Here is a 27667-nt window from a genome sequence, read left to right on the forward strand (position 1 = left end):
ATGATTTCTTGTGTTGTTATACTTTTTGGACGTCTATCGCATGGATCATCTTCAAGGTTTAAAAACTTGGCAGCCCATTTCTTAATTGTCGAAAATGAAGGAGAAGAGTGCCCATAAACTTATGAACTTCGAAGGAATTCCTTTTGGCATTAAACCTTCTTTTACAAAGACTTTTATAACTGCACGATACTCAATTTTATCAATTTCCAAGGATACACATACTTTTGCTTTAGACAGCTGTATAAAATAAACTGCTTGATAGAATGACTTACAGTTTCACATGAATGTTTATATGACAGATGTCTTATCCTTTCAAGTGTCTTTTCCCTCCCGGAGATTGACTACCATGTGTCTCCACCATGTCCTTTTCTGCACCTCTCTGCTGCATTCCTCATATGAGAGATAGGTCCAGTCTTCTATATTTTTCATCCACTCCAGTCTTTGTCTTCCTCTTTCCCTCAACAGTTCCTTCGAGAAGTGTCCTTTGTAGGCAGTTATGTCTCAGAATATATCCAAAATAGCTGACTTTTCTCTTTTTAATTTCTTTCATCAGGCTCCTGTTTACACCTACTATCTCTAGTACCTATTCATTTGTCTTTCCATGATATCCTCATATTTCTTTGCAGCATCCACATTTCGAAGGCCTCCAGTTTTTTCACACTCAGATTGGAGAATGTCCATGTCTCTACTTCATATAATAATGTAGACCATACCTAGCATTTGGAGATTCTTAGTCTTGTTTTCAGATTTAATTCTATAGATGTTAGTAGATTTTTCATACTGTTGAAAGTTGACCTTGCAATTTCAATCCTTTTTTTAATTTCATCTTCTGTCCTGCCATTCTCTGTGATCAACAACAATGAACATATAAAACTTGTCGATATTATTATTACATAACACCTCCAGGTAGTCCAGAGACATATCAAGGAAGGGCACCTACTCTACAACTCTGTCTTCACCAACTACAATCATCATCATCTACACCAACGCTGTCTACTGCCGACCACTACCACTAATATTTTCACAGACAATCGCATTTTATTTTATTAAACAAATAAATAAAATGATATAATCATGTTACTATTTACTTTTAATGAGATGGATGAGCTTCTCGACCTTGCAGAGTTGCTGGATATCTGGCTCAATATTGGTCAACTTCAGTCGAAGATTGGCACACACACACACACTAAGACGAATTCTGTATTTTGTTTTTATTTGAAGGAGTGATGAAAATCGTTTCTTGCAAAGATAGGTTGTAGAAAACTGCATGACGATTTTAGACTTAATTCGGGAAATTCACTTCTCACTGAAGGCGAAATCCAGAATCGAGCCAAACCACGATCATGGAATTGCATTTTAAGCCCACCGTCACTTGAAAGCTCAATTAGCTGTTCCTTTTTCGATAACAAAAGGTCGTTCTTGTGACTGCAAGCCTGCAATGAATCGTGAAATCACAGAAATTTCTTATAAAAAGTTATCCGGAAAATGTTTCCAAATTTTGTTTCAGAGTTTTGAGGTGGACAGAAACCCTTTCCAAGTGGTTAAATTCTAAACTAATAAGTTTTGGGGCCCTATACAAAAATAACCAATTGTATTTACCTTTTGAATACTATCCGAAGAAGCTCCAAACCTCCCTGTCCCTTTCATCAAGCGTTCGTAATCAGGCTACTGTTGATATTGACTTTATATACACATTCAAAACTGTAAACAGTTGTTGAATAATAACACAATAATGCAGGCATAATTAATGTAAAGGGAGAAAAGTCAAAACATCCTACAAACTAAACAATTGTATTTATCTTTGAATGCTATCCACTGGTCGAGTGTCCAGTAAGTCGGCAAATCTTTCCTTTCATTAAGCGTATTAATATTATTGCATTGCAAATTATGGGAATTCTGTGTTTCTGTGGATTCGTTACAGACCTCTTTCTCTTCAGAAACTACACACAAACTTTCATTTACAACTCGTTTTGTATTTTCACTGTCATGTGAGATATTTTTCCGTTTAAAGAAGGTACCAATGTACTTATCCATAATAGAAATACCATACTTACTCGCATATAACTCTCACCCCTGATTTTACTTTTCAAAAAAGAAATTAAAAACTTTTGCATATACCTCGCAAATGAAAAAAAGCTGAAACACGTTCAGAGCAGGGTGATAGTAACTTGCTCCCGCCGTAAACAACATGCCTTCCCCCAATAGCCACTATATTGCAAAGGAAAGAAAAACAAGTACTCTTATTATGTCAGTGAATAAGGTATAAGCAGTCTGTGTAATATATTTCTCAACAAATAGTGCAATTAGAGACAACTGGGATAAAAACGAAACTAATTAATAAATCACATGTCCCCTCATACAGAAACTATGCTGTATATATAGACTCAAGCAAAACCATATGTTGCACAGGCAAACACAGTATCTAACTAAAAAACTATTGTTATTAATTAGATTGTGCGAGTTCGCTTGGCAGCAATAAAATTCAATTGAAAGTATTAAAATTCGTAAACGTGTTAAAAGTAAGATATATATAGTAAATGCTGTTATGGCAGTTTCACATATTATTGGAATTCGGTTGAAGAGAGTTAGCATTTCAATTCAATTGTCAGCTTGCTTTTTGCGCGATTTCCGAAAAATATATAAATACTGGAGTTAACTCACAACACATTTTGTCTAAGTATTACTTAGCACATCTGAAGATATATTGAGCCTTGGTTGAAGGAGGAAAACCTTCAACAATAAAAATCAATAAACAACAAGCAATTGGTTGAAATGTGGTCATGTGGACAACAGATGTTCACTTCAAATCTGACACAACAGCAAGGGAAGGTGGAAGCAATAAAACCATATTGTTTTTCACTTCACCCCTCTTTTATTACTCGTCATTCTGCCGCTACAGATTAAAATAATGGCAGAATGTTCATGGAATGAACATTCTGCCGCTATTTTTTTTTTTGTTTTTTAAGTATTCATTTTATTTTAATAATTATTACTTATTCAATTTTAATTTGTTTTGTTTGGATAATTAAAATTTATAGATTTATTTGGTTAATTTAAGCCTGTGGCCTACCTGTCCCATCATTGTATGTGTTTCCCAACATATGGTCTGCGGACCATAGGTTGAGAAACATGCTATAGGATTCTCTCACCTTATGTGACCCCTAATTCATAAGCATTTTTGAAATAGAAGACATGACACAACATAAATAAAAAAAAATGAATTTTAATTAGGAAAAGTATATTGGAAAATTTTCTAGTGTTTTTTAACTTTTTTTGGGGGGGGGAGGGGCAGGGCTCCTTGGCCCCCTCCCTGGGTGCACCACTGTTCACGCATTACTATTAAATAACTCTGGATTAGAGAAAGATGTTGGAAGTGTGACACCTTTTGGCAATTGGTATAGGAAAATATGACTTCTGCATTACTTCAACCTTGGTATCAACTCTGGGTCTGGCTCCCACTGAAGAGACCTCAATAAAGGTCGAAACTGGTCTGGGTAGTGACTCTTCCCATTATGCATAGCATTATACATCTCCGCAGGAGATGTACTGTGCATTACGGGTACTAAGGCAAGTGATGTAAAGTAAGTCTACCTTTGCCACGAGTTGCCCCAGTCTTGATGATATGACAGGAGCAAAATTTGTTTGTTTACACTTGGATAAAGAATTAAACTAAATATATAATTTAATGTTTGAACATGTTCACGTCGAGGCAACAGTAACTAGCTCCTTGCGGTTAACAACATGCCCTTCCCAACAGCCATTATACTGCAGATGCAAGAAAAACAAGTAGTTTTATTGTATCCCTGAATAAGGTACAGAGCCTTTTGCAGTCTGTGTAATATATTTCTCAACAAATAGTGCAATTACAGATAGCCGGAATCAAAACGACGCTAACTAATGAATCACATGTCCCGTCTCACAGAAACTATGCTGTATAGACTCAAGCAAAACCATATGTTGCATCATAAACACAGTATCTAACTTAAAACTATTGTCCAATTTTTCATTTACATGAAATAAGTGTTTGTTTTATTGCATTTGAAATTCTCAATGTCATTATGACAGATCACAAAAGCTAACTTCAAATAAAATTCTACCACAAATTGAAACATGCTATATAATGCATGTGTGAGTTCATCTGCCAGCTCAAATAAGTAGCAATAAAATTCAACCAAGGGTTGAAACTTTGTGTGAGTTGAGCCCGCAGGTAATGATAAGTTCTATCGGAAAGATAAATGACACCCCTTCATGAATGTGTTAAAACTAAGAAATATATAGTGAATGTTGTTATGACAGTTTCCGATGTTATGGAATTCGGTTGAAGAGAATTAGCATTTCAACTCAAGAATTGTCGGTTGCCTTTGTCTTTGGCTCGTGTGATCTTTGTGTTTGGTTTGCTATTTCACCAATCATATGCACGTTTTCATAGCTGCTCTCTCATGTAAAACAAATTTTACTAGTACATATTGTAACAATTAAAAAAAAAAAGGCTGAATAATTTATAAGTGTATAAAAGCATATCACCTGTAAATCATTGACGTGCCAGCAAAATTCTCGGACGTGCCACCTGTGGCATGCATGCCATAGGTTCGCCATCTATGCTCTAGGCCTATAATGAGCACCCTTTATTTTTCTTCTTTTTCTCCTCAATAAAGGTTGAAATCCATCTGGATAATGCCCTTCCCATGATGCATAGTATTATACATGTCTGTAAGGATATGTGTGTGTTGTATCAAAGTTATACAGAGGCATAATAACTTTTTTGTACTGTTGTACTCTCAAATGGAAGAAGCACTTAGTTCATTGCAGCACGTTAGGCATTCCTATGAAGGGTGTTGCTTGCACTGTATTAGTGGGGAGCGGTAGGAGCAGACAGAAACCAGTCTATTCTGGAGACTAAACATGATAGTAGCCATTTGAGTCCTCTTATAAACTCCAGGTGGAGGTGTTTCAGCAGATGATGACAGTCATCTGCCACTTACTAGTGTAACTGGCAGTTTCTTGAACAATAGGGTGGATTATAAGGTGGCAGCATATGCTTGTTACACCAGAGTCCTGTTTGTGGAAATAGGCTGCATTGCAAGAAGTTACAAGTTAGTTAAACTAGAAAAGGCTGCAGATTGTGCATTAGCAGACCATTAATAGTCCAATTACTACAGCAACACCACAATAATAATACAGTAATACATTAATAACATGCTATACTGTGCAATATATTAGTCACAAAATACTATGAGAGATGTCAGAGGTGCAAGACATTTTATAGTATAAGAAATGAGAGTAAACATAAAGAGAAAAAACTATGGAAACAGATATTATACAGTAATAATGCTTAGTTTACATATTTCTATAGTATCATAAAATATTGAATTATTTTTGTAAGTATTTTGTTTGTATGTTTATAAACAGACTTGACTCCACTTTGACTAGACAGATTTTATTGAAATTTGGAATTTTGAATAATTTCAAAAAATTTTCTGCTATGTTGTGGATCCTTCAGAGAACAAAACTTAAGCTTAGGACAATTAGAGAAATGTGTAGTGAGTGGTATGGCAGATAAGTAAGGTGTTAAGAAAGAGAAAGTATAATATGAAAGAGGGAAGGAGAGGAGAGATTTTGTGTGGGGATTCTATAATTAAATGAGTTGATTGAAAGTGATGAAATCTCATTTCCCAGGTGCAATTAAATATGTTAGTGAAGCCTTTATAGATGAAATGTATACATGCAAAGAAAAAAAAAGAGGTAATCCGTCAGATGATAAGTGTTATGTAAGAAGATATGAGAATTGCTTGTATAAGTGAAAAAGAAGAGTGAAGATGTTTTGAATCTGCTGCCACAATATGATAGAGATGAATTGAGAAGGACCATGTCTGCAAATGAGTCCATGTGTAATTGTGTAGGAAGAAGAGACTCATCGTGGGAGGTACACACTATTGCACACAATGCTCATCCAACCGTGCTTTAAACTGATTCAGTGTGTCTACACCCACAACACACTCAGGCAGTGCATTCCACTCTCAAACCACTCTCTCCATGCAAAGAACCTACTCCAAGAACCTTGGAAAAACCAAGAAATGTGGTTTTTATCTGATTCATGTAATTTATATTATTATTCTTAGTTCTCTGTAGAGTTAAGCAGTTTAATGCAGTTAATTAAAATGATTTATTAAATGTGATAGGAATTTCTTAACAAGTTACAGATATAAAATAGTACTGGATTCAGATGCAAAGGAATTTGGGGGACACCAGCGCTTAAATGCTGATACAGAATATTTCACCTTTCCTGAACCATTTGCAGGAAGACCAAACTCATTAAAGGTAAAATACATTTTGTGGGATTTACTCAGTTTGTTATTATGAAATATGTTTTGTTTAAATTCATTTAAGAAATATTGGAAAATGAGTGCACTAGTAGATAAAAGTAGATAAAAGAAGTACAGGTAGGTATTCAAAAATCTGGCAACCTCTGGACCTGAAGGGTGCCGGATTTTGGATGGTTGTACATGCTGTATATTTTTAACAGAAAATGGCTACCTGCACAGTCCTTTAAAGAAAGAAAATTAAACACTAAATGAAAAGCTTATGAAATTTTAATGTTCACCAACTAAATATAACGGTTCTACAGAATTTTAATTAATAAAATGTTGATGGCGGTGACAGCACATCTGGTTGACTTGAAGTTAATGGTAGTGGATTATCAAGTGTGAACACCACTGCTGCTTCTTCCTGCTTCCTAGCTATTTTCTTGAATATATCGTGCAGTGTCTGCTGCTTCATATATTTGCAGGAGAAAAAACCAGGCAAGCTGGGTTTTTTCTCCTGGAAACTTGAGATGTAGTACAACATTAAGAAAAAAGTTGATGAGTACAACATTAAGAAAATTCAACATTAAGGATGCAGTGTACTGCATCCTTAATGTTGAATTCTTTTATTAACTTCTGTACTGGGGTGCCTGAATTAACTGAACTCACTAGGTGCCTCATTAACAGGGATCGATACTTACACTTCATAGAACGTATAATATCATTGTCCTGTGGTTGAATTAGTGATGTGCAGTTGGGCGGGAGGCAGACAACAAAAACATTATCTTTCACTAGAAGATCAGCTTTTGGATGTGCCAAATAATTGTCTAAAATAAGAAGTATCTTGCAATTAGGGTCTAATCCAACCGAGTTACAGTGAGCCCTAGCCTCAGGAACAAAACAGTTTTGAAACCAATCCAATGTAGTATCAGTGACCTTCTTGTTGGCATGGTAATGGACAGGAAACTGTGTCATACTCTTGAAGGCCCTCGGATGTAAACTTTTTCCGAATACAAGCAACTTACATCTATGGGTACCCGCAGCATTAAAGCAGCACATTACCATGATGCGAAGCTTTGAACCCCGATGGCGATTCTACATCCTCAGTTGTTAGAGTTCTTTTTGGTGTACATTTCCAAAACAAGTCAGTCTCGTCAGCATTGTACACTTGTTCAGGACTTAAATGTTCATCACTAACTAACTTTGCAAATTCATCCACATATGCACTAGCCGCATCTTTGTCTGCTGAACATTTTTCCCCACACACACTGCACAAAACTGTAAGCCATGTCGCGACTTGAAACGATGCAGCCAACCTTCTGAATATTCACACTTGTGTTGCAATCGCAGCTCTTCATGAAACATTTTGGCTTGTTCCTTTAATAAATCACCAGAAATTTCCACACCTTCACTTACAAGCAAATTAAACCAGGTTATGATAACTTGGTCCAGTTCTGAACTTTTTCCCTCCGTCATTGACTTCCTTACAAACATTTGCTTTTTTGATACACTATCAGAAAAGAACTTTAATATCATACAATGTTGAAGAGCCAATGTCGTATGTTTCACGAATGGTTCGCACAGACACGGCGCTATCAATTTTTTTAGCACTTCCACTCTCTCTGCGACAACAACGCACGGTGTTTATGTTTTATGCCACCTCTTTTCTTTCCATAATGGGGGCTATACAGCAGCAAATAAATGATAAAATGAGAAGGAATAAGCAGGTTATCGCAATGCTTATCGACTACAGCGCCATCAAAACATAAACAGAAAAGTGGCACACCAACGTGGTAAATTTGAAAATGCACGCTCCGAAATCCGTGCCGGAGATTTGAAGGAACTGGATTATCGATGGCTGGATTTTTGAATGCCTACCTGTACTTGATTACAATATTTTTTCTCCCATTACTGAGGCATGCTAAAGGTAATAGTGATCATGAAGTAATCACAAAGGTACACATCATGAAATGAGTAAAGGTGTGAAATATTCAAACTGCTGTCCTGATCTGCACCCTCTGAGTCTTATCATAAGTAATAATAAAACCAGCCATCCTCAACTGTACCCTAGGGAGTGCATAAGGATACTGACTTGAATATTTTTAACCCTTGCTAAGTTTTTTTTCATTGTGACCTTTTATAATTATGATGATTGCCTTCTATCCTTGAGAATGTTTCAAACTGGAGGCAAAGTATTTTAGTCGATTCAAATCTTCCTCAAGGCCTATGTAGCTTAGTGGAAGTGGTCCTTGTATCCTTTGTACTAGGCCACCTGAAGATAGACTTAAGTTCAAGTCTAGTTGCTGACTGGAGGAACTTTTACTAAACCTATCTTTGACTGGTTCCCAAGTTAGTCGATCTCTGGTATGGGCAAGCTGGTTTTTTCTCCTGGAAACTTGGGTTTTTCATCCTGTAAACTCAAGAAAATCAACTATAGAACTCTCTTTATTTCAGACAGTAACATATCCTGTTAGGGTTAGGTACCAAGAGATGGCAGCACTTGTTTACCCATCTATTCATTGGTTGCCACTTACAATTAATGATAGTCGTGGATCAGCTATCTCTGATCGGCTACCAGTGGAGATTGAACTGCTCACTCAGTATTGAAAAGCTAGATAGGGTCAAAAGGCCTCACCTACTGCCTATAAGGGAATAAAAGAGGTTAACTGATCAAATCTTCCTGAAATGCCACATCTGTTCCACAGTTCATCCCAACTTTGCTTCAGTTATAAACAACTCACTCCCAAAACCCTATGAGGTATGGGAGTGACATGTAGCATCTGGTGGCATCAAATTTGAATAACTTAACTATTCACATCACTAACATACAAGTTAAACAAACAAGTTAACATACAAGTTAAAAGGACACACCACTACTATTATAGTGGTGTGTCCCCTGGGACAAACCACTAATGACTTTCCTCTTCAGACAATGCATTCCTCTACACAACTTGCTGATGCTTATCAGCAGCCAGTCTGTTATCCAATGCATTAATTTATCACCTGACCATTTATTATAGAGAATAATAAAAATCCATTAAAAGAATTATACTAAGCAGGCAAATAAGGTTTGTGCATTGAAACTTGCAAAAATCTTAGTGATTGAAAATTTATGAAACTGCAAATGAGTTGCCTTTGGGTATTGAAAGATATGAATGTTGCCTGAAAAACTATGTGCAGTCAATTCTCACTATAGCAAATTTGTGTGTACCAGAGGAATAATTTGTTATAGTGGATAGTTTGCTGGTGAATTTCTTTTAACATAGCATCATACCTCAGAGGCTTTGGTCTGGACTTTTCAATATTTTTTATAGCAGTTTGCTATAGTGAGAGGCAATATCTTTTGTCATATATTAATATCCTTTACTAGAGATGTGCCAAATATTTGTTTTCACTTTGATATTGGTTGATTTGGCAGCATGTTTTGCAAATATTCAGCTTTGGCTGAATCAGCAGAGAGATTTATTCTGCCTGCTGAAGCTGAAAGATTCCCAGTACATGCACCATAATGAATGTAATGAATTGGGAAAAATCTTTCCTTTATCATGTGTGACCACACAACCAAAGCGTTGTGTTTGGTATGCGTATTTAACTTAGTATTACCTGTATTTGGTTTATATTATGCAGCCTTAAAATACAAAAAAATGAGTACAGGTTTCTCCATGAATAATAAAAGCAGCAATATTTAGGACTTTTACAATTATGTGAAAATTCAAAATTTGCAATATATAAAAAATGCAAACAGCAGATATCTTGGAGTTAATGCAGGAAAAATGCAAGTACAACTTTATGATTAATCATGTTCAATGCAAGTACAAGGTGTGACAATTTAATTTCTGGAACTGCTGTGTAGTGTGGGCTGCCAAAAACAAAAATGATGGATGCAAATGCGAACAGAGATTTGGTATGGTCTGACAGACTATTGTGTGAAATTAATGGATACTTAATTACAAGTGAATCGAGAAACAGTCAGGGTAATTTTAACTGAAGAATTTGGTATGTGAAACAAAGTTTGTGCCTTGGATCTTGACAGACGAACAGAAGCAGTAGTGGCTTCAGGTTGCGACTGATCATTTTTGCAAATAAGCACGTTTCTGAGAGTAATTACAGGTGACGAAACCTGGTGCTTCCAGTACAATCCCAAAACAAAATGCCTGCGGATGCAGTGAAAACCCTGAGTTCGCCACTTCTGAAAAAAAGCACGCTTGTTGCGTTCGCAGTTCAAGACCATGCTGGTATGTTCCTTTGATTGCACGGGGATAGTCCACTATGAATTCATTGAACAGGGACAAATGAACCAACAATGCTATTTAGAAGTGCTGAAAACATTGAGGTTCTGTTTGGAGAAAAACACCTGAATTATAGTCTGACAAGTGGATCATCCATGACGACAATGTGTCAAGCTATAGTGTGCTCATTGTAAGAGAGTTTCTGGCCAAAAAATCGATTACTGAAAGGTCATCCTGCTTAATCACCTGACTTAGCTTCCTGTGATTTCTGGCTGTTTCAAAAATTAAAGGCTGAACTAAAAGATGAAGATTTTCTGACAATGCTGATATCCAGCATAATGTGATAAAGGAACTCGAGTATTCCATAAAAATTGTTCCCGGCCTGTTTCCAAAAATGGGAACACCGTCTTAAACAGTGTATAAATGCACAAGGGGGACTACTTCAAAGGTAATAGCCACTAATGTATGTTCCAAACGTAGATTTTTTACAGGTTCATTCCAGGAATTGTCACACTTCATATAGCAATGAATTTGTAAAACAGCTAAACAGAAATATCAAGCCAGAATATGCAAAAACAAGTAAGCAGTCAGAATTAAAGGTAAATCCATTGAAACAACAAACATGTGATGTAGAAAAATCTCCAAAATGAGACATAGATTTCAAATATGTGAAATCTTCGCATTATGCCATAGTACTCAGTTGTTCAAAATGGAGGATTTATTAGGCTAATCAGCAAACTTGCTCCACAGTATAACATGCATGGAAGAAAATATTTTACAGAAAAAATAATTCTGGATATTTATGCCCTGTTAGTTGTAACTATTAAAAATATTGCAGATGTTAAATATATTTGTATATATGAACCTGTCAGCATACAAATGAAAATTTCGTTACTTTCCCAGGGCACTGGCTTGTTAGAAACTTTCAATATAATCATATAGTTTTGATGAAGTCAGCATTTTCATGAAGTCATAAAAGTGAGATGATTAAAGAAACGTTTTCTGCTACATTACAAATATGGGATATACATGTTTCATGAATTGATGTACAGTTTTGAGAAAGTGATACCAATATGGTTAATGATGCTATTACAAGTGTAACATGTTTGATTCAGGGCATTACAATTAGCAATAATACTCTATTAATGCACAGATATCAATAAATTAAAGATGCCAAGAAGTTATCTTCTTGACTTCATCCTTTATCCAGATGTAAGCAAACAAAGTTTGTGTGTGAAGTCAATTCACGACTAGGCTACTTGTGTATAGTCATGATTACTTTTTTAAAATAATCTAATACATACCACCAAGAAGTGTTCAGATTACTATGACAGCAGTACATGATAAAGTTCTCATCATTATTAATCTCCTATCAACAATTTTCCTCCAGATCAATCTATTTATTACTTGAGCACTGCAATATTGTCATCTAACTCCGTTGTATTTAAACCGCATGGTTGATTTGTTATGATTGATGGTAGATCGAAATTTGGTTCTCAGTTTGTTAGTTATGGGACAAAGCTTGATCGAATATGCAAATGAAAATGATCTTTTAGACTTATGCCTTAATGGAACAAAATCGAAATTGGATAAGACCGTACATTGTCAACCAGCTGTTTTAGTCACATCTTTGTCTGCTGTTGAAAAACTAAGAGTTGATTCTCCCAGTACAATTTCAGAACTGTATTGCAACTGCAGGCTTCAGTGTTGGGGAATATTCAGCATTGGTTTTTGCTGGAGCCAGCCGTACTGCATCCTCAAACGAGGATGCAGTACGGCTGCCAAGTGGTATGATGACATTGTTTTATAGAGCTGCTGCTATAATAGGTTTGCTTGTTTTGCTGCACAGGAATGGTGTGCTAGATTAGGTGTAGAAAATCCTGTTTGTTCAGTAGCAAACTTCCTTTTTCCAGGATGTAAAGTCATTCAGGAAACCAGGAGGCACTCAACTTCATTGAAGTGAATGCTGCTGAATTTGGAATAACAAGGCTGAAACACCTTCCAGTGAGTGGTGCTTTTCATAGAAAACTAATGAAACTTGCATAGCAAGTTCTTGCTCAAGCACTCCAAGCTATACAATTTAGTTCTCCATTAATTCCAGTGTATTCTAACGTAGATGGCAAGCCATATCAGCATGATATAGTAAAGACATTTACTACTCAGATATGTTCCCCTGTGAAGTGGGAGCAAACTCTTCATGTTATTTATGAAAGACCAGCTGATACTTCTTTCCCAAAAACTGTTGGGTGCGGTCCTGGACAGAGTTTAAAAACTATTCTGAAAATGGTAAATGCAAAGGCATGGAAAAATTGCTCAGTCTTTGGTGTTCACTAAAATGGACTGATGCAAAAAATATTTGTCTTTGACCTATAATAATAAAGGTTTATTATAACTGCATTATTGTTATAGAACTTTCATGAGTTAGACCTTGGTTCATATAGTCCATTATGTCTTACACTTCTACCCTTACAACATTAAATTTCCACTCTTTCATGCAACTTTTAAGGATGGGCTCTTGATTTATCCTTAAAGCGTACAGAAAAACCATACTTTGTTTAAAAACTGAGCATAATTGAGCTGCTCACTTGCCAAATCGATTAACTCCATAAAACAAAACGTGGAGAAAAGTGATAAAATAATATACATTGTTTTTTAAAATTCCTTTTAAAATATAGATTCAAATAAACATTGTAGAATGTATTATTGCAGATGTAGCTTTTATCTAACAACATATAAAATGTATAAGATAGAATATCCTTGGAGTAATTGTTATTATTATTACAATTTTTGATTGACTAAGGGAGGTAATCGATTTGGCAAGTGAAAAAAAAGTAATAACATCAAATTCATTCTTCAAATTATTTTTTTATTACAGAAAAACTTCATTATCATACATTTTTTATTAAAGATTTTTTTGCAAAAATGAATAATAACTGTTCTGTTACAAATTATTATTATTAGTTTGTTTAAATTGATTAATCAGCTGTATTTGAGGTCCTGTCATGTCGATTTGCTCTTAAGTTTTTATAATAATCATGTTTAATAGGAGGAATGAATTTCAACAGGTCCATCATATTGTTCCTCTTTTCTTTTGTCACAGTTATACCTGTAGGATATAACAAAGGCTGGTCTACATTTTTCAGACCTAGTGGTCTACCTGCTACAGATTTTCTTATATTAATGGCATGAAATTCTGAATCTTCATTAAAGTCATATTTGATTTGTGTGACGTGGGATTTCGACCTTTCTAATTTTATCCAGTGCATTTTAAGCCAATTTACTGGTAACCCTGTAACTGTTACTTTTCTGTTAATGATAGAATTTTCTAAAGGATTTGTTGAGAAAAAATCCTGATGAGTCATTTGAACCACATTAAATGGTGCTTTCTTTTTACTGGTTTTGATTATATTGTACCAATCATCTGGTGAAAAAATGTTTTGAATTTTTTTTCGCATGTGACTCGATAATGGCAAAATTTGAATCATTAGGCAAATAACTATGTCCACTTACCAAAAATTTAATTTCAATTGACTCAACTCTTATTTCTGTACTTTGAACCAATTTCAATAAACTTGAGACAGTTTTGATATTCCTGTTTCGTCCGGTACACGAATCTGAATAGATTATTATTTTTCATAATTTTTAGCATAAGTCTTTATGTACTTTATTAGGCATGATGAAATTTCCTGAGACCTGCAAGATCCTTCAGTTTCTGGCCAAACGAACATGTGGCTTATATTTTTATTAAAATCGTGGCAACCGAAATTATAAACATATAAATTTCGCTTATAATAAGCTACTGATGTAGTAAGTTTAGGAAAGGCTAAAGCTTTTTCTAAGGCGAAAGAAAATACAAAAATTTTTTCGGATGCTGCCATTCCATCTGCAGCCATATGACTACGAGCCTGTTCAGCCTCTTGTGAGTGTCCTTTTCAAGTTTTGCCATCCGAATTCCTTCACTGTCCGAAGACTGAATTTTTATTTCCAAAGAATCACAAGTTTGGCATGTATCTTTAGACGGTTGCTTGAAATGTAAATTAAATTTAGTGGAGAATACCTTGTAGTAATATTTTTCTTTCACCAGTACTATATCTTCATCTTCACATTGCGCGATGTACAGTTCATACATTTTCTTAATATCTAGTCTGGATTTAAATATTTTCGTCTTGGATTGTGAGCTCTTGTGTAGTGACTAGTGTAGGCGGGAAATGAGTCTGTATGTTTTATAACGTGTGTCATCGATTTTATTGCCTGGAACATGGTGACCGCAACGATCAATCAAAGACGAAACTTGTTCTTTACAACAACAGTCGTATATTCATCTGTCACTTATCTGATAAGTATCCTTAAAATATTTTTTGCAAACATAAATATCATTTTTTTCGGCTATTTCGAAAATAATATGTGAAAGAACGTGATTTTGGCATTTTACTGTTATCCTTCGGGCGGCTTCTTTTTATTTCGTTAACTTTAATACAACCTCTTAAAAAATATTTTGCTCACATTGACTATTTAAATTATAAAATGCCTCCATGGCAGCTTCTCTTTCATCCGAAGTAATTTTTTCATTGCACTTCTGACGACATCGACATATTACATCTACAAATGTTTTTGCAGGTATTAAATTTGCCCTTCTATTTCTGTATTCCAAACCTTTTATTCTTCTATGCTTTTGGACATTTAGCCCATTTATCAGGATTACAACTTCTTTTCCACCCAATCGAATTATTTGTTGTAATGTTTTCACTGCTACAATCAAATGACGCATCTGAAGAAATGCATAAACGTTTTCTTGAACCGAGCTTTCTGCTAATAAATCGTATTGAAGAACCTTCAGATTCATCATTTTCTACATCCAAATAATTATTATTAGTCTCATCCATTTTGATATTGTAACGGTATAATTTTTCTTTTTTCTAAATACTGACACTAAAATTCACAAGTACTTACTTCTGTGGCAGTTTGACTGTAACTGATAATTATTTTACTTTTTTTGTGATGAGACAGCACTAAACAATTTACCGTTATCATCAAGTACTTGCTTCTGCACTTGAATTGTATTATTGCAACGATTTACATTAGCGTATAGAGTTAATTAGATTGGCTTCTGAAATAAATCGTTTATTATTCGATGGCCAACAAAAATTTTGTTATTTAGTGGTGTTAATCCTTATTATTAGAGAAATTTATTATGAATATAAAAAGTTAGGAGTCAATCAAGTGCTTTGACACAAAAATTTAAAAAAATTCAAAAAGTGGAGTTAATCGATTTGGCTTGTGAATGGCTCAATTAATGAAAATTGCTGGCCAGGTTGGCCAAGTGGTTAGCGTATTTGCTCTCCAGCCAAAGGGCTGCAGGTTCAAATCCCACTGTGGGCATGGATGTTTGTGATTGTCTGTGGAAATACTAGTGGTTGTGGTGGGGAGTAGATGGCATTGGTGTAGTTGCAGTTGATGGATTGTTAATGGCGGAGACAGTCATAGAGTAGGTACCCTCCCTCGATGAGTCCTTGGACTCCCTGGAGGTGTCACGTAATAATAATAATAAACATTTTGTGCTTATAAGGTACTTCTAACTGAATCAATCCACCTAGACCTTGGTCTTCCTCTGGATCTCTTTCCTGCCATCTTGGCATCAAACACCTGTTTTGCTTACCTTTCTTCAGGTATTCTATGTAAGTGGTTATACCACCTTAGATTAGCTCTGCTGGCTCATTCTTGCATGCTAATAATGTATAGTTCCCTTCTAATATCTTCATTTTTAATATGATTCTGTCATTGATGCCATTGGCTCACTCCTGTAATTTTTCACAGAATTCTCATATCTGTGGTCTCTAGTAATAAATTTAGTTTAATCCTTTATCCAAGTGCAAACAAACAAAGTTTGCACCTGAAAATATCTTCAGGACTGGGGTAAAGTAGTGCAACACCTTACCCCCAGTGTGGTCTCTAGTCTTTGATCAAGTGCTTTATTTCTGACCCAACTCTCAGATCCATAATTTAAAACTAGTTTAAACACTGTCTTGTATACTGCTAGTTTGGTGTTTTGGCTAATTTTTTCTTTTATTCCATATACATTTATTCAAAATGGCTAACCACCATACCAGCTTTGCTTATTCTGTTGTCTATTTCCAGATTTAACCTGCCATCTTCACTAAAAAATGTTCCTAAATAGCTGAAATATCTTACTTCAGCTACATTCTGATCTCCATTCAGAATGTAGCTGAAGTTTTCTAATAATACATAGGATTGATGCCACTTTCTTTCATAATGTGATCCATATAGATGATGAATACAAGTGAAGATAATGTGCATCCTTCTCTTATTCCCGATTTTACATCAAACAATCTTCCTGTATTTTCTCAAATCTGACTTCTGATTGACAAATTAAATATAGACTATGTGTTGCTCTGTATAATGTTTCATTCATTAGATATAATTGTAGTGTTTTGAAAAGCTTTTTTCTGGGCACCTTGCTTTATGCCTTTTCCAGCTCTTCAAAACTTAAGTACAGATCCTTGTCATATTTACACGATTTCTCAACTATTTCTCAAAAAATTTTAATAAATATGGGAGATGTCTAAATTCATGGTCATTTATATTTTTCTTTAATAAAAGTAAGTATTGTTGGAAAGTTTTTATTGAACTTAACATGTCAATTAAATTTTTATCTCTACCTTGTAACTCTAAATTTAAATTGCTTAATTTCGTACAGAAATCTACTAAAAATGATGAGTGTAACAACCATCTTTTATCACTCAATTGTGGATAAATGTCTCCTTTTTCATCAAAAACTGTTTTATATTGTTAATTAATACAAAAAATCTTTCTAAAAATTGACTTCTGCTGAGCCAGCGAACATTATTGCACCACAGAAAGTTCCCTATATCATCTGCCTGTAATTTAAATAACCGCCGTTGCAGGGCTTTTCCTCGAACATAATTTACAATTTTAAATGTAATATTCAAAACATCTTTTGTGTTTAATCTTTTACTACACAGTGCCTGTTAGTGAATGATACAGTGGTACGTTAAAAAATCTAGATATTTGTCATCCTTTTTACATAATGAAATGAAGCCTGATTTATTACCTATCATTGCAGGAGCACCATCAGTAGTAATAGACACAAGTTTAAAAAGTGGAAGTTTGTGTTGTTTCACAAATTCATCAAATGCCGAAAAAATGTCTTCTCCCCTAGTTCTTCCCAATAATTGTATAATTTTCGAAAGTTCTTCTTTACTCGAATTTACTTGAATAATCTTGAAATACCATGAGAATAAATACCATTAACTGAGCAATATCAGTAAATGTTGTTTATTATTTTAACGGTATAATAGAACACAGAAACTAAGTAAATAATTGATTTATTAACTTGATGCTGATATTTCGCTGGTATTATAACCAGCATCTTCAGAGCACAAAAACACTGTTTGTCACAATACGCGAGACTAAAACAACATGGTGTACATTAACAAAATTGTAGCAGCAACACAAAGACTAGAGTCCTGATTTTGGCGCCCTCTATCTGAAAAAAAAAAAAAAAAAAAAAAAAAAAACGCTATCATATATTGCTAGAGTCCTAGAAAAGTGCTAGTTTTTCCTTAATATGACTGTCTCCCAGATCTTCGGCAAGTTAATACAGCCATATTTGTTGAGATTTGGAGTGTGTTTTAGGGCTTCTGTCGCCTCTAAGAACAATCTCTCTGATTTATATGGGTTTCTGTGTAGTACTTTTGTGTTTTTCCAGTTGATCCTGTGTGCAGGGGTATCCAGAGCATGGTCTGCTAGGCCCGACTTCCCATAATGATATTTCCGGACGTATCGTTTATGTTCGCTGATGCGGATATTCACAGTTCTTCCTGTTTGACCGTAGTAGGCTTGATTGCATGAGCAGGGTACTTGGTAGACTCCTGGATGTGATAAAGAAGGAATGCTGTCCTTGGGTGAGCGGATGAGGGTGGCTAATTTGCTACATGGTCTGAATGTAGTGCGTAGTTTATGTTTAATGAGAATTCTTGAGATCTTTTCGGATGTGCCTTTAATGTAAGGGATGGTGACTGTTTTGTTGTAGTTCTCTGTGGTGGATGGTGGGAGGGGTTTCTTAGGAGTGTTTAGTATTTTGTTTATTTTTTGTGGATTGTAGCCGTTGGCCAGGAAGGTGTGGCGTAAGTGAGTCAGTTCAGCAGTAAGAGCCTTGTCATTTGAACAGATTGCTCTCGCTCTATGGGTTAGCGTTTTTAATATGCCATATTGTTGAGAAGGATGATGGTGTGATTGTTTGTGTAAGTATCTGCCTGTATGTGTGGGTTTTCTGAAAACTGAAAATGATAAGGAACCATCTGGGAGACGTGTGATGAGTGTATCCAGGAAGGGCAGACAGTTGTTGGCTTCCGGTTCCATAGTAAAGTGGATTTTTGGGTGTTGGCTATTTAAATGTGCTAAGAATGTTTTCAATGTCTCAGGGCCATGTGGCCAAATGGCAAGCACATCATCAACATAGCGTAGCCAAAGTGTTGGTTTGAGAGTGGCTGTATTGATTGCTTGTTTTTCCAGGTGTTCTATGTAAAAGTTGGCTAGGGGGGGGAGAAAGGGGGGAGCCCATGGCTGTCCCATCAATTTGTTTGTATATTTTCCCTTTCCATGTGAAATATCCTGCATGTATTGTGAATTTGAATAGTTCAAATATATCAGGGGGGAAGTGTGACTTCAGTAGATTGAGGGTTTCTATTAGTGGTACATTTGTGAATAGTGAAGTGATGGCAAAGCTTACTATTAAGTCTGAGCTTTTTAGGGTGAGGTGTTGTAAGATGCTTTTTAGGTGTGCTGAATTTTTGATAAAGGAGGGAGAATTGTTAGTGAGAGTGGCTAGTAGCTTTGCTAAATGTCTAGCCAGTTTGTATGTGGGACTATTTATACTGTCCACAATTGGGCGTAGGGGTGTGCCTGGTTTGTGAATTTTTGGTGATCCATAGATCCTCGGTGTTCTAACATGGAAGGGTTTGAGTTTGTTAACTGTGTCTTTGGGCCAGGAAGTGACTTTTTTTAATAATTTTCGTGCCTTATTCTTTTGTGTGTTGGTGGGATTGCGATCAATAATTTTGTATGTTGACTGATCTTGTAATAGTGTGTGCATTTTGTTTTCATATTCAGTTGTGTCCATCACCTTCTCCCCCCCTAGCCAACTTTTACATAGAACACCTGGAAAAACAAGCAATCAATACAGCCACTCTCAAACCAACACTTTGGCTACGCTATGTTGATGATGTGCTTGCCATTTGGCCACATGGCCCTGAGACATTGAAAACATTCTTAGCACATTTAAATAGCCAACACCCAAAAATCCACTTTACTATGGAACCGGAAGCCAACAACTGTCTGCCCTTCCTGGATACACTCATCACACGTCTCCCAGATGGTTCCTTATCATTTTCAGTTTTCAGAAAACCCACACATACAGGCAGATACTTACACAAACAATCACACCATCATCCTTCTCAACAATATGGCATATTAAAAACGCTAACCCATAGAGCGAGAGCAATCTGTTCAAATGACAAGGCTCTTACTGCTGAACTGACTCACTTACGCCACACCTTCCTGGCCAACGGCTACAATCCACAAAAAATAAACAAAATACTAAACACTCCTAAGAAACCCCTCCCACCATCCACCACAGAGAACTACAACAAAACAGTCACCATCCCTTACATTAAAGGCACATCCGAAAAGATCTCAAGAATTCTCATTAAACATAAACTACGCACTACATTCAGACCATGTAGCAAATTAGCCACCCTCATCCGCTCACCCAAGGACAGCATTCCTCCTTTATCACATCCAGGAGTCTACCAAGTACCCTGCTCATGCAATCAAGCCTACTACGGTCAAACAGGAAGAACTGTGAATATCCGCATCAGCGAACATAAACGATACGTCCGGAAATATCATTATGGGAAGTCGGGCCTAGCAGACCATGCTCTGGATACCCCTGCACACAGGATCAACTGGAAAAACACAAAAGTACTACACAGAAACCCATATAAATCAGAGAGATTGTTCTTAGAGGCGACAGAAGCCCTAAAACACACTCCAAATCTCAACAAATATGGCTGTATTAACTTGCCGAAGATCTGGGAGACAGTCATATTAAGGAAAAACTAGCACTTTTCTAGGACTCTAGCAATATATGATAGCGTTTTTTTTTTTTTTTTTTTTCAGATAGAGGGCACCAAAATCAGGACTCTAGTCTTTGTGTTGCTGCTACAATTTTGTTAATGTACACCATGTTGTTTCAGTCTCGCGTATTGTGACAAACAGTGTTTTTGTGCTCTGAAGATGCTGGTTATAATACCAGCGAAATATCAGCATCAAGTTAATAAATCAATTATTTACTTAGTTTCTGTGTTCTATTATACCGTTAAAATAATAAACAACATGTTCGACGAACACATAAGTCTGTCCACACAATATCAGTAAAGTCGTTTGATTCATCAACTTGTAATGAAAATGCAACACACTGTTGAATGTCTGACATTAACCTAGCCTGGAAACTTTTCTCCGGCAATTGGAACTCTTCCTTTTGGCAATTTGAAACCTTGTCTGCGGCCTAGAAGTAGTCTCTTTCTAGCGATGCCTCGAACTGAGAAGCTCCTTTCTGGAAGTGGGAAACTCCTCTCTCAAGCAACATGGATCCAGGCACTCTGACGGCAACTCTGGACCGGGTGGCCTCTCTGACAGCAATTCTGGAACCGAGACCCCTTCTGCTTGCTTCGTTCCCTTTTTATTAGGCCTCCTCTGAGACCTCACACGAAGTTTGGCAACCCCCAAAGAATTGGTATGAGTCTTTCATCTTAAGTTTCAAGTTCGGCATGCCTTTTGTTCTCCTCTGCTTTCTTTTGATTGTAAGTTGCCGGCCATCGGAAAGTTGTTTGAACTCTTTCTGACTGACTCCAGAGATGTTTACACTTAGAACCTGCAAGCCTTTCTCATACATACAAGTTTCAACAACAATCTTTCTAATGCCGCCTTGTACAGCTTCGGTGACAAAAACATTGCCTTTGTTTTTAACACTCTAACATATTCTTATTAAAGCAGTATATACAGTTAGCTTCAAAAGAGTTATTTACATCTAATACAAACTATACCGAGACAAATGAAGTTTATTTTTTTACAATATTCACACAGGACTTAACCTAAGTAAAAAATTGATGTAATGTGCTTGGAATATTTAAGCTACAATCGAGTTTTTACACTTTGCTTATAATCGTATTCACTTGGCTCACTGTTTGACTTCCACTGATCCAAATTAATTCATTTACCCAGAAATTTTAACGAAAAATAAATAAACAATAGCAATACACTTAAAGCGAATTAAAAATAATACAAAATAATGATAAATAAAATATTATGTTTTCAGTTTTAATTAAATTTGTAAGTAAGGAGGAATACACAAGAGATTGACCAAAAATCAGTCGACGGGTTGAACACCCCTGCCTTATACTAACTATCCCGTTCTGATTTGTTGTCCTTTGTGCTCGCTCTGGCATATTACCAACATTCATACACTCAACTGTCTCCCTAAAGTCTGCATATCTATCCCCCCCCCCCTAATAATTCTAGTTTCCCTGATTCTGCACATCCACATCCACTTCATTCAACAACACCTTTTCAAGTCTCTGTACACCAAATCCTTTCAAATGTAAACCATCCATCTTATATAAATCCTTTCACCCATCGAACTCACTCCACACATCCACAAATTCCACACCACTCCTCCTGCATAATCCGCGCATAAAATCATTAGCAATTACGGCCCTCCTTCTATACTCTTCACTGTCATACTGCGGAAACAGACTCGCCATTCTAACTCTCTTACTCTTCTCTTTTGCTACCTCATGTAATTCCTTCAAATCCTCTCTCATAGCCATTTTTTCTCCTTTCAAATCTTTCATTCCTACTACTACTATCAATTCTTTCACTCCTCTGCTTTTGCATTCTAATTGACTCTCTTACATCCTTAAGGTTCGCATCAGGTTGGTACGATTTTGTCTAACTCTCATCTATCACACCTCTTACTAAAGAATCTCCGTACAACACTCGCTCTTTCATTTTGTTTACACTCACTATCATACTTTTATTTTTCTTATCATACTTTTGCCGTTTATTAGTTGGTACGCTCAGTAAACATTTTTGCCAATGCTCCAGCTGCCGATTTGCCCTGTATATCGCTCCGCATAACCGTGCAATCTCACTCATTGCATCTATCTCATCATTTTTATTATCTGTTAATTCATTCATTCGTTCTGTATTTTTACCTTCATTCTCACTTTCAACACCACTCTCACAGCTATCTGGTACTACCTCGCAAATATCATTCATACCTTGCTTATCACCATTTTCTACATTCCCACTTTCAACAACAATATCACTCTCACGACCTGAAACACACTTTAAATCCTCGCATTCTTTACACAAATTCATTGTGATGTTTATACGACTTTAGTATTGTGACCTCCAAGAACTTCAAGTCCCTGTCTACCATCACTCCGTGATCTGTCATGTCTCCCACCTCCTTCAAAATGTTTCCATTAATCTGATCCAAACCTTGCTTGCTGAATTTGAAGACCTTGGACTTTCAACATTAAACTGGTGAGTGGAACTTAGTCTCTTGACATCTTTCTGCAAGGCCATATTTCTTTCCAGCCCTGTGTAATTGGCATGCAACTGCATATTTCTAGTTACGCCATTCCCAATATCATTAACATGTAGGTTAAACAATAATAGCCCCAAGACAGATCCCTGCATACAACCCTCTCATCTTTTACTTCTATGGTCAGTTCAGTTGCACTGTATTACAGAGGTAGTCCAAATCTACCAAATGCAAATGCTGGTCAATGATTCTCTATAAATTATGCACTTTTGGTTACATGTTCTTTTTTTTTTCTTTTCTAGCAGTTGAAAGTTATCAGTTAAGGATAGTAGTTACCACTTTTGGTGGATCTTTAAACAGTGAAATAGTTTGTGTAAATCATAATAAAAACAAATTAATATAAATAGCATTTATGATGATTTACATAAATTTTTATTGCACACATGCTCATAATTCTTAAACATTGTAAAATGTGATGCAATATAAACACACACGAACTCAGTGACTGATAATACAGTAAGTATAGTTGACCTCTCATTATAGTGGACTTGTAAGGACCACAGGAATAGTTTCTTATATCGATTGTTTGTTATAGTGAATTTCCTTTAGAATAGCATTCTGGTTATAAGCCATGGCCAGAACTTTTTCAGTAGTTAGTATAATGAATGAGTTTGTTGTAATAGTGTTTGCTATATCAAGAGGTGAGAGTATATCCTTTATACACAAGTCTTAACTTGTCTGGATGCAGATCACTGTGTCACTGAGAGTGTATTATACCAGAGAAAATCCACTCATTCTTGATGTTTTTTTCACAGAACTTGTCGTGTTTTATATTTACATAATTTGGGAGTAATATCTCTTAATATTGATAATTTTTTTTTTTTTAGGCATACATCCCCAGTCGTGTTGGAATAATACTAGCATTAGCAGATTAATTAAATTTAGTTTCAAGTGAAGAAAAAAAAAAGGTGATAATCATGAAGAGAGAAGGTTCTTTGTTTAAAATTGAGAAGATTTGGCATCCATCTTAATGTATTATGTTTTAGTAGAAAAGAAAGCAAATAGTACTTTCGAAGTGTAAAGAATTAAATATTTTTGTAAAAAGATAAAAAGTATCCAAAAATTATTGTGCCATATTATACAGTTAAAATCATGTAGATTAATAAATATATTTTTGACTGAGAAAAGAAGTGTAGATATGAGGTTGAAAGAATTGGGCTTGTATCCAAAATTTAATTTTCTATTTTTCAGTATTAGAAAAAAAATGCAAAAACTGATGCAGGTTGAATTCTTTTTATGACAGTCATGATGTGCTATAATTTAAAGAGGATCTAACTATAAACATTTTTCTTTCTCATTTCTGAACTATTCTAATCTTTTAATTGTTGCTCATGATGAAAAATAACCATATGGGTTTATAATTACACCACAGTATACACTATTTTTGACAGGAAGTAGAACAACTGCTCTACATGTAGCCTAATTTTATATAAGTGTAGTTGTTACGTTATAAATCCTTAGTTCAGTGAATTCCAACTCTACAAAGATATTTTTATCTTGATATTTTAAAGTTAAAGTAATTCTAAGTGTTTAGAAGAATTTGTTGAAATAAGTGATTTTTAAAAAAATTTGTATTTCAGTACTGGATGAGAAGCTTAACAGAAGTAGTGTAATGACACAACATTGATTCCACTAGTTTTTAATTTTTTAGATATGTATTCCAACAAACAGTAGGTCTTATACACCACGTTGTGTTCATTTGAGCTTGAATGCCTAATCTTGTTCAAGTTTTCATTTTATTATTATTTTTTTTTGTCTCCTCATGGCTTTTAGATATTTCTTTTTTCTTGTTAACAGGGATTTTGATCTATAGAGCTTGATATTGTCATCACAGTGATAGCTACTTTCTTACTATTTTTCTTTCAGTACATTCCAGCTTTACAAAGATACTTTTTCTGATAAAAAAAGTTATCAGAAAGAAATGTTTCTTTTACTTATGAAATATCATATAAATAATTATCATTTACTATATTAAATAATATTCACAAATAAAAGAAACTGTATTTAAAAACAATTGATCATAATATAAAAAAATACATAGTGAAATATTATATAATTAAATTACTGTTAAAAAAAAGTCAGTGCCAAATCACTTTCAAGATGACCTGTAGTGTTTGTGTATACACACACACATATATGATGGTAGAGATAGATAGATAGGTGAATTTGTTCTGTATATATTATTTTTAATTACACAAAAAATTGTCCATGTTTGAAAATCTATTTTCAGGGGAAAAAAAAAGACTCGTACTTTGAATATATTATGATTTTCATTAAAGTTATGTAATATATCATCAAAATCATATGATGTCATATACTATTTAGCGTAAGACTTTGTTTTCATAAATGGAATTTAAAATTTTGAAATAATCACTGAGGTTAATACTTTAGTGATATAAAAAAAAAAAATGAGGTTATCTTAAAAAATAAGGAAAATCCTCCTATTCTTTGCAAAATATTTGTAAAGATTTTTCATTGCATTTAGTGCTTCTGCTGTACTAATAAATCTGATTTTATTTTCTTTTGTAATTCTAAAATGAAACCCCATTTCATTCATTTTTATTACTACTATTATTATTATTACTATTTTCCTAACCCTCATGGAGTCAGTCATAAGATTCATTGTTGGGGGGGGGTGGAACACTAGTGAATACAGTCTATCATACCACTCCTTAAAACCATCCACAGTCTGCATATTCACCACTCTTTCATGCAATGCATTCCATGCTCAATGCAAAAACTTACTTCTTACCCTTTTACCACCACCTCCTTTTGCAACTTCCAGGGCCTTTCCTCATTCTAACTTGTGAAAAGTCTCCTCAGTGTTAATATGATAACCCTTCAACATCTTAAATGTCTTGATCATATCCCTCCCCTTGGCCTTCTATCCACCAAACTCTGCAATCTGCATGCCCTAAGTCTGTCCTTATAATGAACGTTGTACAGTCCTGACATTTTTGTTATTAGTCTCTGCACCCTCTCCAAACATCAGTTACTGCTGCTTAACTAACTGTGTGTGTGTGTGTATATATATATATACATAGTTACTTTCCATATAATTGTTTAGAGCTAGTTGATAAATATATCAGATTTTTACAGAAAACTAAGTAAGCATAATTGCAATTTCTTTCTTCTGTTGATTAATAATCTAGGATGTTTGACCTTGGATAGTTTAAAATTTACATACTGCAGGTAAAGGTTCTGAGTGAATGAATGTGATGAAGTTTTGCTATGGTTCGGTTTGTTTTGACTGCTTTGATGTTGCAGTTCACCTTGATGGCAGTGTGCTGCGAGACATTACACCACAGCTGTGAAGCATTTAAAACAAAACAAACTGCAGTGATGCCACAGTGCATTCATTTGTAGAGGTTCTGAACATTTTCATTATTTGGTGATATAAAAAAAAAATTCTTAATTGAATTTTTTCTCTCATAATTTGCAACAGTGACGAGAATTAATGCAAATTTAAGCAACCTTGATGCAAATACAGTTGACTTCCACTGTAGCACATACTTATATTGGATTCCCATGTTATTACATACCAAAATCTCATAGCATCAGTGTCGTATTAAATGAAATAGTAAAATTTCTACTATACAGTGAACTAGTGGTTCACATGAATTTACTTTAGTACAGATGCATTTAGCTAGCTGCTTACATGATAACTTTCATACTCAGCCTGTTGTGTGGTTTTTTTAAAAATTTTTTTTTATTGCCCTAAACAAACATGTATGAAAGTAATCCTCAAATACAGACAATAACATGAACAGATAGTGTTCACTTAAATTAGCTATATGTATGTATGTATGTATCTTGCAATTCACATCAATTCTCAATCATTATTGCACAATAAAAAGAAATCATCCTGGCTGGTGCAGTAGCTCATTCTTCCTTGTTAATCATATTTTTAAATAAAATGTGTGCCATATTCTTTTCAGGTCATTTTGGTTTTTACTGTATGGCACTTGTCATGTATTCTCTTGAAAGGCAACAGTTATTTAAAATTATTATGTAATATCTTAGTTATCTAAAATTGTAGTTGCTCAGCAGTGACTTTTTTTTTATTTGATATTTGGCTTTGCTTTATTTCTATAGTTCTACAAATTTGTTAGATTATGCATTTGTGTACAGAGTGAAAATAAATATTTTTGAATATTTATTAACCTGCAGTTTATGCTTATTGAACTGAAATTTTATCTTTAGCCTTCTTTTAATGTGTGTTTTCTGAATATCTTAAATTTACATTAGGATATATGAATTTCATATTGAAGTTAATAAATAGCCACTATTTGCAACTTCTTTAGAATTTAAAGCTGAAATGCTTCAAGATGTACCGTCATACCGTCTTCCAATTGCACTATGGAGGTGCTTGGAAGATGTTATAAAAAGATATTATAAAGAACCACCAATGAACCATGTCTATTAAG

The 27667-nt window shown here is 35.0% G+C and overlaps 1 protein-coding gene and 1 pseudogene across 2 annotated transcripts in view; both read left to right on the plus strand.

The window, feature by feature from the left end:
* Positions 1-27379, plus strand: part of AGBE (1,4-alpha-glucan-branching enzyme) — a 380299-nt gene extending 352920 nt beyond the window's left edge. For both annotated transcript variants that reach the window (XM_090411694.1, XM_090411693.1), the window contains exons 14-15: positions 6201-6318; positions 24068-27379. In XM_090411694.1, coding sequence (XP_090267820.1) covers positions 6201-6318; positions 24068-24115 — 166 coding nt within the window. In that variant the 3' untranslated portion in view covers positions 24116-27379. The remainder of the gene's footprint in view (positions 1-6200; positions 6319-24067) is intronic.
* On the plus strand, positions 12042-12865 carry LOC150095140 (malonyl-CoA-acyl carrier protein transacylase, mitochondrial-like; annotated as a pseudogene).
* Positions 27380-27667: the final 288 nt, after the last annotated feature.

The sequence above is a fragment of the Typopeltis vanoorti genome, chromosome 21 (assembly GCF_054136105.1).
Source record: "Typopeltis vanoorti isolate ZY-2024b chromosome 21, IOZ_Tvanoo_1.0, whole genome shotgun sequence".
Taxonomy (NCBI): Eukaryota; Metazoa; Arthropoda; class Arachnida; order Uropygi; family Thelyphonidae; genus Typopeltis; species Typopeltis vanoorti.